The sequence below is a fragment of the Phaethon lepturus genome, unplaced genomic scaffold, assembly GCF_000687285.1.
Source record: "Phaethon lepturus isolate BGI_N335 unplaced genomic scaffold, ASM68728v1 scaffold3325, whole genome shotgun sequence".
Lineage (NCBI taxonomy): Eukaryota > Metazoa > Chordata > Aves > Phaethontiformes > Phaethontidae > Phaethon > Phaethon lepturus.
Genome location: NW_010541013.1, coordinates 8,605 through 26,178, shown reverse-complemented (window position 1 = coordinate 26,178; position 17,574 = coordinate 8,605). Strand labels below are relative to the sequence as shown.

The window sequence follows — 17,574 nt, the reverse complement described above, 5'->3', positions numbered from 1 at the left end:
CTTACATTTTTTTTAATAAAGCATGTAATAGGGTTTTTTTAGGTTGTAATATTTTTCTGGGAGGATGTTGAAACAGGAATGGAATTGATGCACAAAACATGTGTAAATGGAATGGATTAAGTAATGTACAAATGTGATGTTTTAGGTGTACAAGTAGTTTGAGAGCTTTTAAATCAATGCTGAAGATGTAATAGATAATAGAATGTGTGTTCCAGACTTAAGATTTAGGCCTGACCATAAATCTTGGTGCTTGTTTCCTTTGCTAAAGTACATCTCTTAGCTTTTATTTAGAGTTTTCAGATACAATCGACAACTTCAAATTCACTTTTTTATTTTGCATCTTGATTCAACTCATTAGAGTACCTAACTTGCAAACAGTAATTTTTAGATTGGAGTGGTATAACAACCTACAAAAAATGTGAATGCTCATCTTCAGTTTGTTTCAGATGTCCTTTTAAATGTTAGGGTGTGGATCTTGCTGGTTTTGTTTTAAATATTTAGCCACAGAATGTTAAGGATAAGCTAGACTGAAAAAATACTCTCTTCCTTCATTCACCAGATTCCATATTCTGGAGTTGGTTTGGGCCTTCTCAATTTCTGAAAGCAAGAACTTGTTCTCAGTTAATTAATTCAATTAGTTAAAAGAATATTTATTTTTTTCAGTTATTGAAAAGAATGATTTATCAGTTATTGCTCAGAATGTACTCCTTGTCATGTTGTAGTTAACAGTCTGAGCACCTCAGCTATTTTTATTACGCTGATATAAAATTACTTCCATTTTGAAACTTTTGGTTTAAAAGAGAGACTTTTTGCTCCTTCCTATCTGCTGGAAAGCTAGTATGGTTGATATATCAAATGCAGACTACCTTGGAGATTTTTAAAAGGTATATTGTGAAACTCTTGATTGAACTGAAGAGCAAGTTCTAAGACAACTGTAACTATTTTTCTGCTTTAGGGAGTCTCAAAAAAAATTACAAATTGGTAAATACATCCAAATGATTTCTAGCCAAGCTTTAGATTTGTTGAGATGACATACATACTGAGATGGAGAAGCACTCTTGAGTTTCAGTCAGGACTGACTCATTAAGTTGTTAAAGCTCAATTACTAAGCTTTGGGATGTACATATGTACATTTATATATTAAAAATATTTTTTGATATCTATAAAATACATATTAAACCAGTATTCATTTATTGTGAGTGTCTCTTTCCTTAGGCGGGTAAGCACCAGGAATATGAACAGAAACTACTGCAAGAATTGTACAAATTAAACCCGAACTTTCTCCAATTATCTACGGGTACAGTTGACAAGAACAAGAACAAAGTGACAGCACTGCAGAGGTATGATGCGTAAGTACTGCTGCTGGATTGTGTGGCTATGCTTTCTTTCTGGTTATTCCCAAAGAAAACTTTGTTATTCCTGTTGCGTCCCCTAAGTTGCCTGCTCTTTTTAGTGCCTATTACCTGATAAACTCTGATAGCGGTTTTCTCTGTGCACAGACATGTGCGCCATTTTGTCCTAATACAAACTGAGTGTGAGTTCTAGTAAAGAAATGTTTTTTTTCTGCTGTGTGCATTTGGATCACTAGTTTATAACGAGGTGTTCTTATTCTGAAAGACCACCTTGTATTTTATATTTGCATAAACACATCTTGTAATATTTATTAAAGACCAGATACCAGCTTTTTCAGTATGGTATCATGATGAATGCAGTCTGTATTCTCACAACTGAGACAGCTTGTAGTCTTGATATGTGTGGTTTTTTTAATTCTGTTTTTACATTATGATTTATAGTGCAGTCCTTACATTATGTGAAAGAACCTTGGAAACTGAAAGTAAAATCAGTTTCTTTTGTGTGAGTAAGAATTCACAAGATGTGCTTAAAAAAATTTTTTTTGCTTTCATGTCATTAATACATTTTTCACTGTTTTAATTATAGATACCACTTACTACTGCTTGTTAAAATAGTACTTTGTTGAAATAGTTGATTCAGTAAGTTATGAAAAGATTTCTGTCCATATGAGTACATAGGCTTTCATTTATTTTTTGTATGACTAAGGTCATCAGTCCTTATGTGAATTATCCACTCAAATGTCATATTTAAGATAAAGAAATAAAAACTGTTAACTATTTTTCTCCACCCCCTTTTGTAGGATTTTCATAATGAGATGGGTAGAGTGGAATGTAAAAGTTAGATTGCACTTTGTACACACCTTGGCCTTGTAATCAGGGTTTGTGCTGTAGGCCAGTTTATCCACTACTGAATTTTTCAGACAATTTGCCACTGGCAGCATCCCTGCACAATGGTTTTAGCAAGAAAGTGGGTACTATGGAGTTTGAATACGCAGAATATGATTCTGAGAACTGGTATTGCGACTGGTGTTCTGGGGTTATGTTCTTTAATTTTTGGAGGAAGTGTCATATGCTCTTTGACTGCAAGTAGTCAGGACCTCCAGTTGGATCTTCTTAAGGACTGTGCCACCACTTGTTTCTTGGGCACTGGTCCAGTATTGACTTGGAAGGAAGAGCGCAATGAGTAAAGTGAATACACCACTTTCTGCATTTGGGTATTGATTATTTTATGTTCAAAGTCTGAACTAATATTAATTTGAAACCCAATTAGATCCCAGCAAAACACATGATACCAGTGAGGAAAGAATGCTCTATCTGAAACTGCAGCAAGCTTTTAAGCCTTCGGAAAGCAATTATGAATTGGAGCTTGGCCAGTCTGTTGTGCTAACATTTTGGCACTTGTGGAAAAAATGGTATGTTAATCTAAAGGCAACAAGTGGTCTGGAGTTAATTTCTCCTGTCAGCTGAACAGCATCAATACAACACAGACTGTCCTTTACTGATGGCTAGGCAACACCTTTTGGGTTGCAAAGTGAATTTCTTCTTGCACCTGGGATTTTGAAATGTTTCTTAGTCCCATCTCATCAGTACAAAATGTAGCTTGTGAGCTGGTGAATGCGTGTTGTTCTCCTTCACAGCTTTCTGCCCAATTGGGTTCTCGGTTTTGTCTGATTCATTGATACGATATTAATATTTCTGGCAGTTTGTCAGAGCCTCTGACAATTTTGTGGTTGTTCTTGTTTCTGGGGTACAGGATTTCAGTTTCACTCTGGCATTGAAAAGAAGTTGAATTCTAAGTAGATGTAGTTTATAAATATCAAATAGTAGAAAACAGTTTCTTCAACTTTGCATAAATGCTTTTCCACAATTGTGTTCCAATTTGAAAGGCCCTACTCACAGACCTTTTTGCTTGCTGCTGAAGGCAAATATTAAAATCTCCCAGTGTCACTTGTGTATGTGGGTATTCATCTCTTGGTATGTCACTTGATAGTCATGGTGACTGCATTCTTTTAAAATTAGAGGTATTTCCACATTTAAAACAGGTCAAGCTCCCCCTGACCTTTTCCTAAAGAACTGAAATTATGTGACAAGTGGGAACACTTGTTAAGCACTTGCTGGTCTTTTAGAGAACAGCCTTTTAGAAGCATGCAGCTTTGAACTTAACCAAAACAGAAAATCCTACATGCACAAAAACCCACCCCAAAACATAGTACAGTTTCTTTATCCTTAGATGCAAAAATTACTTTAACTGTGGCATTTCTAAGTTTGTTTTTAGTATAGAGATGGCTTTGCACTGCAGCAGACATAAATTTTGATATTTAAAATAAATCTGTTCATGGACTGAAAGTCTTGTTATATGTAGATTATAGCTCATTTTTGTAAGATTGAGAATATTGACTGACACTGCACTGATGATTATGTGTCTTCATTCCTTGATGCTCAATATCTGATCAACGCGTTCTCTCTAACTTATTTCAAATGTGTACAATGCAGAGATGAGATACGTAAATCAGGTCAAGGCTCTCATCTATGTACATATTGTATTGGTATATGAGAAAAGGTGGAGGTAGAATAGCAAATCTTACAACACTAACTGAGATTTGAGGGCAGCTAGTAATACCAATTTTAACTGATTAGGAATAGGAAACTTTTGTTGCTGCAAGCAGCTGTAGGAATTTCCAGTTTCTGACTGTGAAATTACTACATTGACCTAGAGATGTAGGGTAAATGTTGGACCATGTAATAAGAACATATTAATGAAGGGGGGCATCAGGAGGAAGGTACGTATTTAAAAAAAGTTTTGAAAGCTTCATCCTTATGAAGACAGCACTTGGACCCTAAAATCAGCATCCTAATTGAAGCAAACGAAAAAATAAAGTTCGTATAAAAGAACTGGAGAATGCAAAGGCAAATCTTTCATAGTAAGATTGTAGGGTTGGCTGATGACACTGTATTTGAATGCATTCAGTTATAGATAATAGTCCAGCTAGCTTCAATTTGTATAAAATATAACTATTTTCAGCAAAATCTTGGGCTTTGAGTCCTCTCGAAGTTTTTTTTAGATCTAATGTGCACTCTGAAATGAAATTTAATGTTACTTTCTAAAAGGGAAGTAATGATGGCTTTAAAGTAGAAATGAAAGGAGCAGTAACTTGAATGAACAGTGGGTTGGTCTGACTGGTCTCATGGTATGTTAGTAAAGCTGTGGACTCTTGTGTAGGTGTGAAACACAAACTTCATCTCTTGGGGCCAGGCTTGAGGGGGCCTGGAATATAAGGCATTTATTTAAATTAAGAAAAATTATTTAGTTCAAGATTTGCTTTATCCCGTAAATATTTGTAAGTTCTGTAAATAATCCTAAAGGAGGTGAGTGTAGGTTTGGCTACTTGAAGCTGTTGATGGATTCCCACACCCCCTCCCCGCCTTCTCCCCCAAATGGACAAGTTTGGACTTCAGTGTTGGCATAGCAGCTATCTATTCAGTGAAGAAAACAGAATTCCCCCACTTTTTCTCTCTCCCCTCCCTACCCCACTAATTCTTTTTTTTTTTAAGTCATCACCATTTAAAATCTGAGAAATAATATCCAGATAAATCTATTCTTATGGATTGTCTGGCACAAGGATTCATTTCCCCAGTGCTTACAATTTTTTAAAAACACTTTCTTCATAACTTGAACTCTTTTTTTTTTTTTTTTTACTTTTGCCTTTTTCCAGACCCAACAGTAATAACAAAGATGCCTGGCCATCATTACAGAGTTCAAGTAAATCAGCCAACGGTTTAACAATGGAACACAGGAAAACGCCTCCTATATTAGAAAATGGCACAGACCCAGAACACATGACTCCAGATGGTGCAGACTCAGATTTCGGGTAATTGTGCTGCCTTTTATACTTCAGATAGCTTGCTTTCTCTCTCACTGATTGGTGTGGAGGGAATGATTCTCCAGTCTCTCACTCTCTCTGGTTTTGGAGAGCTGGATTCAAATCCTGATCAGGTCAGAAAAGCTGGGCTTAGCCTTGCCCATGTCAAAAAGACTGATTGGCGGATTGTGCAGGAGAACCCTAACACAAAGTTAGTAAGTGGTGGTACAGGTAAGGGCTGAGGGGAACTGAATAACAGGGGGATCAACAGTTTATATAGCTGCATGGTCCCAGCCAGAGCTGAGCCCTTGATTTCTATACAGAAGCTTCCACAACAGTAACATGCTAGTTGCTATATACATCAGGAGGCTTGTCACTTGGAAAACCTTCAACAGAAGGTGGCTAAATGTTAGGGCTCAGTATCTGTCATCTTTTTACAGTGGTGTGTTCCAGAAACACAACTGCAGAGGAAAGGGTTCCTTGATTATCATTCAGTAACAGGGACAACAAGGCAGCAGATTCAACTGAGGCTTCTTTGTGCAGAGGAAATAATTCATCTGCTTGCAGTAACTTCCTTATTGCTAACCAACATTTTTTCTTCTTTTGGTGCCCTCTTTGAATAGAACCTGTGTCCTCTTCCGTTGTAAGCATCACTTGTGGTTCTGATGGTAGTCTGCAGTCATACTGTTTTGTTTTTTTTATGGATGCCCTTAGGTAATACAGGTTGGGCTTATTCAGAGGTTGGATGGGAAAATAACAAGGTAAACCCTAATATTTCAAGAAGTGGTGTTACCCGTTAGGTAGCTGATCTTCCTTTTAAATCAGTATTGAACTGATGCATTAACATTGTGAGTGCTGTTGAAAGTGATACCTTCTTGTTAGTCTTTGTAGCAGTCCTGTTGAGGTGTGATCAGAGATCCCATGGCTGAATCTCAGTATGACATGCAGCTTCCTTATCTTTTCTGAAAAGAAGCTAATAAATGTAGGTAAAAGTATTGTAGCCAGTAGGTAATGAATCTTGTTCATTCCCAAGGACTGGAAGCCTGTCTTACAATTAAAGGCTCCTTAAGCAGGTTCCAGTATAATAAACATTATTTTCAGCACTTAAATTGTCATTACATATAGCTTTTTAAACTGACTTTGTGTGTGTTCTGACTTTGTGTCAACGGCTTTGGGAAAATAATTTGTCTAGGATATAAGCTCTACAGTCAGAATGATTGTGCAGTGAAGAGTCTACAGCAAACTTTTGTGCTATAGGTATTCAGAAACTACTAATCCAAGGCAGTTTGTTCCAAACAAGAAGAACTTTATTCATGGTGTTCAACCACTGAGTAGAAAGTATTTGTAAGTCTTCACTGGAGTAGTGCTTGTTTGCAAGTATATTCCTCTGACTTTTCTTTTATGGCCATAAATACTTCAGTTATCTGTTTGAGATACTGACTCAATCAGTGTTCTTTAGCACAAAAATTTTTGTTATTGACAGGTTACTCTTACACAGTTTCCTTAGAATGGAGAAGAATTAATTCTGCTGGGTTTTGACTAGTTATTCTGGATTGGGGAGAACAAATATGAGTGGAAGCCATCTTATGGATTTTTGACCTTGATACGTGGCTCTATGCAATATTTAAACTTTGCAGTAGCAAGGGGCATTTGAAAACAAGATGTAGCTAGAATCTGAAGTCTGCACCTACTATATTTGTCTTGTGCTAACAGATCATGCCTGTAATTTGACTTGTATCACATTCTGGCCTCGTAATGGAACTACAATTTATGTTCTTCTGGTTCTTGTTTGCAGGACCAGTGTTTTGGGCTGTGGCCTGATGCTTGTGCATTTTCTCTCATGGGTAGATAAAGATGAAAGTACCTTGAAGTTGTAAAGCAGAGATCTTAATCTGAACTTAAACTAATACTGTTTCATTAGTGTGATATTTAGCATAATTAAGGCTGCTCACAGATACCTGTCAGAATCTTGAATCATGAGATGTGCCATTTCAACCAAGTCATGTTAATTCCCAGTGAATAGCTTTCTGAGGTGGTTTTCTGGTGTATCTTAACTTTTATTCTCTAAGTTTGTTGGCAGGTTTTTTACGCTGTGTCTCTTCCTGCATTTTTACCCTTCTGTCATCTCAAAACTCAGTTTTCTCACCTTGGAACTAATTTCTGCTAGTTAAAGCTTGAAGGCTGGTGGGAAGCTTAACTTGCCACCATGACTAAATAGTTCATTTAATGTCTTATCTCTCCCCAGATTTATTTAGGACTTATCTGGGAACTGACAATTTAGGTATTTGGAAAACAACCTGTTCCCAAGTTTCTCTCCAGTAGTAGAATAGATGGAACTGACTACAAACAGAATACTGCCATAGTACAAGAGTCCTGGGGTTTTTTTGAATGGCATAGAGTTACTATGGACATGTTTAAAACTTTACTTTTCCTTAACAGGGCAGTCAACAAGCAGAGTGGAGAGTGGTGAGAAGTATTACAGTATATGGCAAATGATTGGAATGCTTATGATATAAAAAAGTCTAAGTGGACTTTTTTCCTTCTTAATTCCTTCTAATTAATTTTGATTTGTCTTTATTTAAAGGCTTTTCTACCACTAAGAAAGCAAATGTTGATTTTCAAGTTAAATACTTGAGTGTCTTATTGTCTCTTTTCCCCTCCCACTTTTGCAGCCCTATCGACAAACCTTCAGATTCCCTCAGTATAGGAAATGGTGACAGCTCCCAGCAGGTAAGACACAAATGCTGTGAAAGTAAGAATTGAGTTTGAGGCCTTGGTGCAACTTGTAGTTAGAGAAGCAAGTACTTTCTGAAGTTTATCAGAATTTTAAACAAAACTAAAAAATCCTACTGCTAAGTTGATTTTTATGTTTGACCTTGTACTGAGCTATATATTAGCTAACCTAATAGCAGACAAAAGTTTTGAGGAAATTTTTCAACTGTATTAGTTAAGAATATCTTGTATATAAACACACGTCCTAATTGTTTCTCTTCCTCTCTTGCCTGTAGACAACAAACAGTGACACACCTTCACCACCGCCTGGTTTAACAAAACCCAATCCAGTCATACCCATCAGTTCATCTAATCACAGTGCACGGTCTCCTTTTGAAGGGGCTGTAACAGAATCACAGTCGCTCTTCTCTGACAACTTTCGGCATCCTAACCCCATCCCTAGTGGGCTTCCTCCATTCCCCAGCTCTCCACAGACTTCAAATGACTGGCCCACAGCACCAGAACCACAGAGCCTCTTCACATCAGGTACGTACACAGGTTACATGACTGGGTATTGCTTGCTTTTGCAACTGATGTCTAAAACTGTGTAGAATCAAAAACTGTGGGACTTGCTCCATACTGGTTTTTTCCCCCTTCACAAATGATTAAAATTTGTTGCTGAACTACAAATGAAATGAATTGCACTGAGGTAAGGGTTTCTTCTAAAAGAAACTTTACAGAGCTTTCCAGCTGCATGGCTAAATGATCAGACTGTTTAGCTTAGTTTTTCTTAGCCATGTGCCTGTCTAAGTAGTAGGATGTGACATGTATACATAATATTTAACATTACAGGTTTTTGTTGACGGTGGGGAAAACATGTGGTGTCAATATATATTGGTCTAATAATCTATTATAATCTGTAATTCTAACACCAGAAGCTGTGCAGTGGAATTCAGAATTTTCTTTAGTATCCTGCCTGGTTATCTGAAGATGCCTAATCTTTCTCTTTCTGAAGTGAGATTATATACATTCAGAAAAGATAAAAATATGGTTAATTGCATCAACTGAAAGATATCTGTATTTTCCATATGAATTAAATGTTTTTAGGTGTATTTATATAGTCTTGGGAATGGTTAACAGTATTTGAGCTCACAAATTATAAATCTGAGGGAGGTGTTAGAAAATTAAATTAAACAATATCAGTAAATTAATAGAATGTAATTTATGCTTGAGCATACAGTTGGTTTACTTAGTGATTAGTTGTCTTTTGATTTTTATCTCACTTCCTGTTTGTAAACAATATATATTACCAAGGAAATTACCCACTGCTAAGGTACTATATGCACCAATTTTTGTGAGGATTAAGTAGCAGTGAGAGACAATTTCCAGGTAGTAGAGATCTCGTTTGTTTCATAATTAATATAAAATAATTAATATAAAATGTATGGTTGCTATTTAAATAAGAATACAAAGGATAAGTTTTTGTCTGGCTGGCAGCTCTTTTTGAGTGAAAATAGAAGTGTAAAAGAAAATAGAAGTGTACATTTGTCTTCCAAGAGAGGATACTGAGCTTAATTTTTACTGCTTCAAGCAACAGACCAGGTTCCCTACCAGCAGAGGGAGTTAATGTTGTGAGTGATACTACCTTGTACTTACCAGCTGCCTTACCACAGTTTTGAGGAAAAATACTGTGAAACTAAACCCAGCATTCACTGAACCTGAATAAGAAACTTAAACAGTATAATGAAATGAAGTAGTGATTGAAAATGCAGGGAAATTGTGATAACCCTTTATTGCAACAGTGCCTCAAAATATTTAACAATATCTTGTAATGCAGTTCCTTATTGCCTTTTGTTTTATCAAGGCATTTACTTCAGAATTTGGCTTGTTTTTCTTCATAATGGTAGACAGTTTGGGTTTTGGGTTTGTGTTTTTTAACTGCTTGGAGGTTCCCCCTTTGAGAGGGAACATGTCCTACCCCCCCTTTCTCGCATAGCAGAGATGAAGTACAGCATTAATGCTGAAAACAAAAAACTGAATGGAACAACAACCTTATTTAGACTCTGCTTGGTCACACTTCCATCAAGTAATATGGATGTAAAGGATGTTCTAAGCAAGTGTTTATTGGTCTCTTTCTACTTGGTGCTATTACTGAAAATACTTCTTTGACAAGGCTTTTCTGTAATTTGGGAACAGAACGATTCTGCAGTAAAAATACTATTTGCTGGTTTTACCGCTTCACCTTTAGATAGAAATCTATGCAATTTGATCTGAAAATGGCATTCTAAGCTGATTAATAAAGTGTCTTTGGGGAATGTAAAAAGAAATATTATATGAAAGATAACTGGCAACATAAATTCACTGAGGCTGAAATTTTTGTGTGGATAAATACTAATTCTTGTTGTAAATCCTGTTACTTTCATCTCCGACAGAGACTATACCAGTATCCTCCTCCACAGACTGGCAAGCGGCTTTTGGGTTTGGTTCCTCCAAACAGCAAGAGGACGACTTAGGGTTTGACCCCTTTGACATCACCCGCAAAGCCTTAGCAGACCTGATTGAGAAGGAACTGTCAGTCCAAGACCAACCTTCCCTCTCGCCCACATCTCTTCAGAACCCTACCCCACACACTACAGCTGCCAAAGGGCCAGGCTCTGGATTCCTGCATCCTGCTGCACCCACAAATGCCAACTCTCTCAGTAGCACCTTTCCAGTCATGCCACAGAGGTTCCCACAGTTTCAACAGCATCGAGCAGTTTACAACTCCTTCAGTTTTCCAGGCCAAGCAGCTCGCTATCCTTGGATGGCCTTCCCACGCAATAGCATCATGCACTTGAACCACACAGCAAATCCCACCTCAAATAGTAATTTCTTGGACTTGAATCTCCCACCACAACACAGCACAGGTCTGGGAGGGATCCCTATATCAGGTAGGTGAATCGGGACAGCTGTGAATATGACTTAATGCTTTCAGCTTCTTTGAGCCAGGACAGGAAAAGGGAATAGCCGGCTACAAGTGGTAGAGTGGTATGTTTTGACTGTCATACTAGGTTTATGAGCAGAGGGAGGAATATTGTTTCAAATATGCCCTTTGCATTTTAAAAAAAAATTAATCTGGATGTTTAGCCTTGTAATATTGAGCTTTATAAGGAAGGTGGAGTATTCTGTGCCCGCTTAATTTTGTGCCAAAGCAGATTGGTATGTTGGTTCTTCAGTCTTGCCAGACTGGCTTTCCTTAAGAGTAGGCCCTGGAAGTGCATTGCGACTTCCATGTTGACATGCAGGTGCTGACCAGAGTTCTTAAAATTATGAAAAAAATCATAATGATGGTAATTTGTGCCAGATGTCTTGGCTGGGTTGTTCCCTTTTGCACGTAACCAAATGGCTACACAATAAAACATTCAGTGCTGTTCATTTCTGTACTTCACATGGCCTTAATATTATGCTAATCTTTCACTGAATGGATGTTTGCAGTGTATGTAAGAGGATTCATCCTGATGGTGAGGGTTGTGATGTTGGAGGAAAATAAATGTGCAGTCAGGCTGCCCTGAATGGATTGACAGGCTCTTGCAGTAGACGTTACAACTAAGGAACTAATTGTAACAATAAATGTCTTGATTAAACATTCACTTCTGGAACTGGAAGTCCTTCCATGCTTCCAATTTAGCTTGGCCCAAACAGATTCTCTTTTCCTAACAGGGGAAAAAATTGTATTAAGTGTATAATGAACTGCAGGTAGAAAGTCTCTGTAAGCTCTGTAGCCTTGAGATGGAGAAAACTGCTTCTTGATGTTGCCAGTGTTATATTCTTTTCATGTGTGTTGAGAAGTACTACCTATACTATAAAAAAGTGACCTAGAAAAAGTCCCTGTATGTTTTTGATGCTGTAGTACAAGAACTAATTTTGGCTGTTACTTCCCTGTACTTTGTCTGCTTTGAAGGCGTGTTGAAGCTACAGTACCGACTGCTGTAGGGCCCTTAAGCTGATTCATACTATAAACACTAGGTCCAGACTACAAATGCAAGTAATTCAAAACTATTTATACTGGCAGTGACAAAGTTTTTAGACTAAAATGACTGGTACTGGTTACATTGAATTGTCTTTAAAAAAAAAAAAAGGAAAATTTTTTTTACATGGTGTCAAAAATGCAGTATCCATAGCACTGCAAATTGCTGCTCACTTTCCCCTAAACTATATAGAACTTCCAGGAACATTGCAAGACATCAAGTGTTGCCTTTAACGCTTAGTTCTAAAAATCGCTAGTTCAAGGGGCTGGTGACAAGAATATCTTCTGGACTAGGGAGACCAGAAAAATCCTTTACTGTTGAAAAAGATCTGTTTGTAGTACAGGTTGATGCTAGGTTTGCAAAAGTGTTGCATTACCTTTTGGCAGTTTGAAAGTGAACCTCTTCATGTTTGTAGAACAGTCATAGATCCTTGGTGCAACTCCTGAAGAACTGGTTGAGTGGTGTTGGTTGATGCACAGCCCATGCCATGTACTTCCCCTGTATGCTTTAAGGCAGCAGAGTTGATATTTAAGTATAGCCTTTTTTGTATGCAACTGCTAGAACCAATTAATCTCACAATATTTTTGGCAGAAACAGTACTAAAGTCAGAAAATAAACATCTGCTGTAGTCTGTATGGAAAGTTCCTTTGAGATGGTCTTAATCTCTTGTTACAGAAAACATTGTTAGTTGCCTGGCTGACAATTAGATAGCATTAGTTGCTTCAGTGGAAATACTGATTTCCTCAGTGATCTACATGTCAGCTTTGATATATCTTGAAAAAAAAAAAAGTCATTTGCACAAACACAGATTACTCCTTTTTCTTTTCCTGTTGTCAGAAATCAGCTGAAGTCTCAGATAGTTCTGGTTTTGTTTGCTGCGTTATGGATTTGTATGGTATTTGAGCCTAGGGTTTTCTTCAGTGACCTAACTGGTTCAGAAGTACAAATAATTTCAAAGTCAGGAGATGCCCTCATACCTCTTCTTTGTGTCCTAACTTAATAAATTGGAAACTATTATTCTGTCTTTTCAAATCTGTATCTTGTATACAGGTCTCTGAATGAATTCCTTTTATATTCTTTTTGAGAGAAGAATTCCTGTTCTTTATGCTTGCTTTTAATCTCAGTAGCAGTTATATAATTATAGAATTTTCCTAGTTTCCTCATTTGATTTACAGATACAGCTGTCTGGTGCGGTTGGGGGAGGAAAATAGTGTACAAGTACAGAGAAATCATGTTGATGGTGCTTTATAACAGACTCTAGCTGATCCGCTAGAAAGGTGGTGTGTATCATAATAGCTGTTTAGCAGTATGGAGAGATTAGTTGTAGTATACCTGAAGCTGCTTTTTGTTAGTTCTTCTGTTAGTCTATATTAGGGTGTTCTAGAAAATGTCATCAACTCAGCTGTTCCAGATTAACAGCTAAAGAAACCTAGTGCAGGTGAAACTTCATGTTCTGTCTTCTAGCAGAGACTCTCAACTGCTGTCAAAGCTGAATGTTTCCTAAGGTCTTTGTGCACAATTTTTTACAGCACTATAAATTTCTAAAGCAGATGATAGCGCACCAGTCATTTTTTTAAAAACAAAGAGCCCACAAGAAACTCCCTTCACTTATTCTTTGTGCTTGCCTGCTCTATTTAATCAACCCTTTTCAACTTTTCTATTTCACATATGTGAGAACAAGCAGATCTGAAAACTTTTATAATTTCATATGAAGTTAGTGTACTATTTTCTAGGCTTTTTAAATACAATTTTAGTTGTTTTCACTAAGGATACTTATGGTTTGGAAGCTTATATGAAGAAAACTGTATCTTTTAAGCTGCTGCTGCTTCTACTTTAGATGGGCCTTAGTATTCACATGAATTTGAAATGCTCAGATGTGACATGTTAAATGTAATGTTCTGAAGCTACCCTTTGTTTATTTGAGAATTAGAGCTGTGCTGCATTCATAATCCCATAGCTCCAGGTAGAGCTGTTTTCTGATGTGCACCATATTTAAATGGAGGGACACAGGCACTACCTATTTTTTTCTTTAAGCTCTCATTTAAAAATAACTTCCAGATGTAATTTGGTAGCCTATTTCTCAGAGGAAGTAGTATTTATTAAACTCATTCTGCAGTTTCCAGTGAAATGACACAATGACACATGATTGACTTAATAATGTTGTTATGCATATACTTGACAGTGTCATATTGATCTGGCATACATTTGTCACCAGCCCATATTTAAATGAACTTTTTGATTGACTGATTCCCAAACTAGCATTATTTTTCTCCACCCACCATATGATTTTGCAAACTGTAGCAGATGTGTTCTCATTGTAAGGGACAATTTAGGCTTGTTGCTGTTCTCTGGCATGAGATGGATTAGATGATTTAATGAGTAATTATAACTGCATAACTGTGCTTCAGGAGAAAAGTTCAGTGACTTCTTATTCATGGACAGCATGATTGTTGCTAAAAGTAATCTTACCCTAAATTGTGTGCAAGCTATCCTAAGAATACAGGATAGCGGCTATCCTTTATTCTGCAGATAATGCCAGAGGAAAGATCCACTGACAGCAATGTGAGAGAGTGTGTGCCTTTATGTTACTTGAGGATAACAGGAAAGTCATTGTAACTTGATAGCTAATACGCTATCATCTTTGCTACCCTACTGCCCGGTGGTGTATTCTGACATAGTAAATATAGTATTGGATCACAGAGTGAAGTAGGTCTCAGATTAACAGTGTGTTTTGAGACAGATGCTTATAAAATGAGATGTATGCATATTTATAATGGGAAAATAGAAATAAATAGTTTTATTTCTTGAGTTTACTCAGTGGTTCATAGTCCTTGATTTTATTACATAGAAAAAGTATAAAAAAAATTCACACAGTTAAAAGTACGAGGAAGAAGCTGTAATTGGTTAGTCTACCTTTCTTGTCAGTGCTATGCAAGATGAAGTACTTGACATTCTGAAACGCTGGCTGTTTCTTCATTTATGAACTTCATAATTATCCTGAACATAACTCCAAATGAGAAAAAGCTTAATTGTAAGAACTTATAAATTCAATAGTAATGAGATAGTCTTGGATGAGTTCAAATTTCAACCTAAGCTACACAATATTGTGTGTATGTTCTTCCCACATAAATCATTGAAATCCCTTGAGTTGGAAGGTACCCTCAAGGATCATCAAGTCCAACTCCAAACTCTGCATAGGGCAGCCTAAAAATTAAACCATACATCTCAGAGGATTGTCCAAATGCTTCTTGAGCACAGACAGGCAATTTATGTATATCATGCATATATTAGAAATCTAAGATGGGGAAATAGTCTAGTGGACACAGAGACAGATAGGAAGCACAAAGAATTAAACTGTGTTTAAGGTGCACAAAGAATTAAACTGTGTTTAGGGTAGGAGAAGAAAAAGGTTTTGCCCAGTGTCCTTGAAGATAACCACTGTAAAATCCATCAAGTTATTTTAGCCATGAAGCCCATTGATGTGGAGATTGCAGTAGACTTCTGTGAACCATTCCTGAAACTTAAACAGGGGGCTTTTAAATGTCATAAGTCTTTGTAGCTGGATGTAATTGACAACTCAAAATTTTGTTCTCTCAAAGACATTTTCGTTTTGATGTTGTGGCCTGTATCTCTTGAATATGCACAGACGAATTGATGGAATTATGCATACTTAAAGATGAGGTTGAGATGATAAATACGTGGACAGTTCTATTAAGTTTGGGTGTCATCCAGCAGTCTTTATGGTAGTGGTGTTACATTCCTTATCAAGACACTGATTAGCATGCACATTCTTGAGTCTTGCCTGTGTTTAGGTTTTTGTGAAGCAGTAGCTGGTAGCAGGGAGGTCAAAGCAATCAAGGTTATATTAAGAAGGTCAGACTTCTTCCCAGTTAATTTAAGTCCTAAACTCTTTCATATCTGAACAGCTTATGGTGTTGTATCTTCTCCCACTTTAAACTTTCTGTCCCCAGCTATTGAACTTGTCCTGAACATCAAATCCTTTCTTGTGTAATGCTACATTTTGGACAATGTTTTACTAAAACCAGGGAAGATCCCTATATGTTGCCTATGATCATATTGTTTAAAAGGTTTTTATTTAGACCACAGAGAAGGGTGAAATATCAGAATTAGTGTTGACGTGCTCTGCCTTTAATACTGAATCCTTGTCTGACTTGGTATTTTCTCAAAATGTAACCTCATTTCCATTTGGGACACACATTTCTTATTTGATTGTTGTCCTTTTGACTGTCTCCTCTCTCTCTGAGTTGATTCTTAATAGTTGATTCTGTCTGTCTTCTGAAAAAATAAAAACACAGCTTGTTTTATACAGTTGTGGAACAACAAAATAATTAAATGTGCAGCATCGCAACTGACACTTTTCTGTGGTCTCGGGATGATAATTTGGTGGGGGGTTTTGAGGAGGTTCTGCTTCTGCTGCTGTGCCTTTTTAGAAGAGGGTCTGGCCCGTGTGGTATGGCTGTTGAATTCAGCATGTTGTAAAGCTTAAAATTCTCCAAATGCTGTGTACAAAATGCATTTAATCCCATACCCTAGCAACAGGCAATGTGACATAAACAGTGCTGCCTCACATCCCTTTGTTTGGATGCAGTGGTTGAGCGTTTTGCTACACTTTTCCTCTTGACCTGACAATATGTGGAAGGTTTAATGACACTTTTAAGTATTGATGGCCTTACTCTTAACAGTGAGAGATGCAGTAGCCCATCAATTTTCTGTCCTAATTCTTTAAAGACAACTGCTTGCTCACTTCCTTGATGTTTCGCTTTCTGACAGCAGCTAGGCAGAAGCATGTTAGCTGAACATTGTTTTTTCTCTGCCCCTGGTTAGATCTATGGCTGCTTATAGCTGAAGTCTTTCTCTGATTATGTATAAAAACATGAAATTTGTTGAAAATCTTGGCTGGTACAACTATTAGTTGTAAGTGCCACGTGCGGCACCTCTGAAGGCCTGTACCTTTCCAGAGTGCAGAGCAGCTCTCCTCAGAAGTGGATGTGTTACCCTGGTATTGAGGTCACTACTCATTTGAAATTACCATTTGTAAATGACCCTCAAGCTATTTCCAGTATTGCTTTTGCAGACCCTTGCATAGACCCTGTTTGTCCTGTTTTCCTCAACAAAATGACTTCATTCTTAGTGTGGCCTTTGCCACTGAATATTTTGTTCTTATCATCAGTCCTTATGCCCACTGTATTTAATTTCTTTCCATGGAGGTTCTTGGGCCTGCACCCCTTTTCTTTAAGAAGGTGCTTTGTGCCTGTGTGTATCCCCTGCCCCTGAAGTTCATTATCCTTTTGTTTCCCTTCATAACTAATTTTCTGTTTCATTTGTGAAGAGGTGAAGTGTTCAGCACAATATGGAAAAAATTCAATTTGGAAATAAACTTTTGATTATTGCTGGTTTCCATTGCTCTGCAGCTGTGTCTTTTTTAATGTACCCAGAGAGGCGCTGCTAGCTTTAAAGAAAATGAGTGGGATTTCAGATTAATTTCTAAAATATTAAATCAATGTCAAGATTGAAGTCGCACTGTTTGAAACCTGTTATGGATATTTCTTGTCATGACCTCTTGTATCTTGTCTCTTAACTCTCTTACCTTTTTTATGTTTACTACTAAGGCCTGCCTGCCTT

General features: G+C 37.1%; 1 protein-coding gene across 1 annotated transcript in view; it reads left to right on the top strand.

The window, feature by feature from the left end:
- Positions 1 to 10,854, top strand: part of CNOT4 (CCR4-NOT transcription complex, subunit 4) — a gene marked incomplete at its 3' end in the record, with an annotated part of 28,187 nt that extends 17,333 nt beyond the window's left edge. Inside the window, exons 6-10 of the mRNA XM_010287587.1 lie at positions 1,216 to 1,340; positions 5,066 to 5,221; positions 7,885 to 7,942; positions 8,221 to 8,470; positions 10,357 to 10,854. Coding sequence (XP_010285889.1) covers positions 1,216 to 1,340; positions 5,066 to 5,221; positions 7,885 to 7,942; positions 8,221 to 8,470; positions 10,357 to 10,854 — 1,087 coding nt within the window. The remainder of the gene's footprint in view (positions 1 to 1,215; positions 1,341 to 5,065; positions 5,222 to 7,884; positions 7,943 to 8,220; positions 8,471 to 10,356) is intronic.
- Positions 10,855 to 17,574: the final 6,720 nt, after the last annotated feature.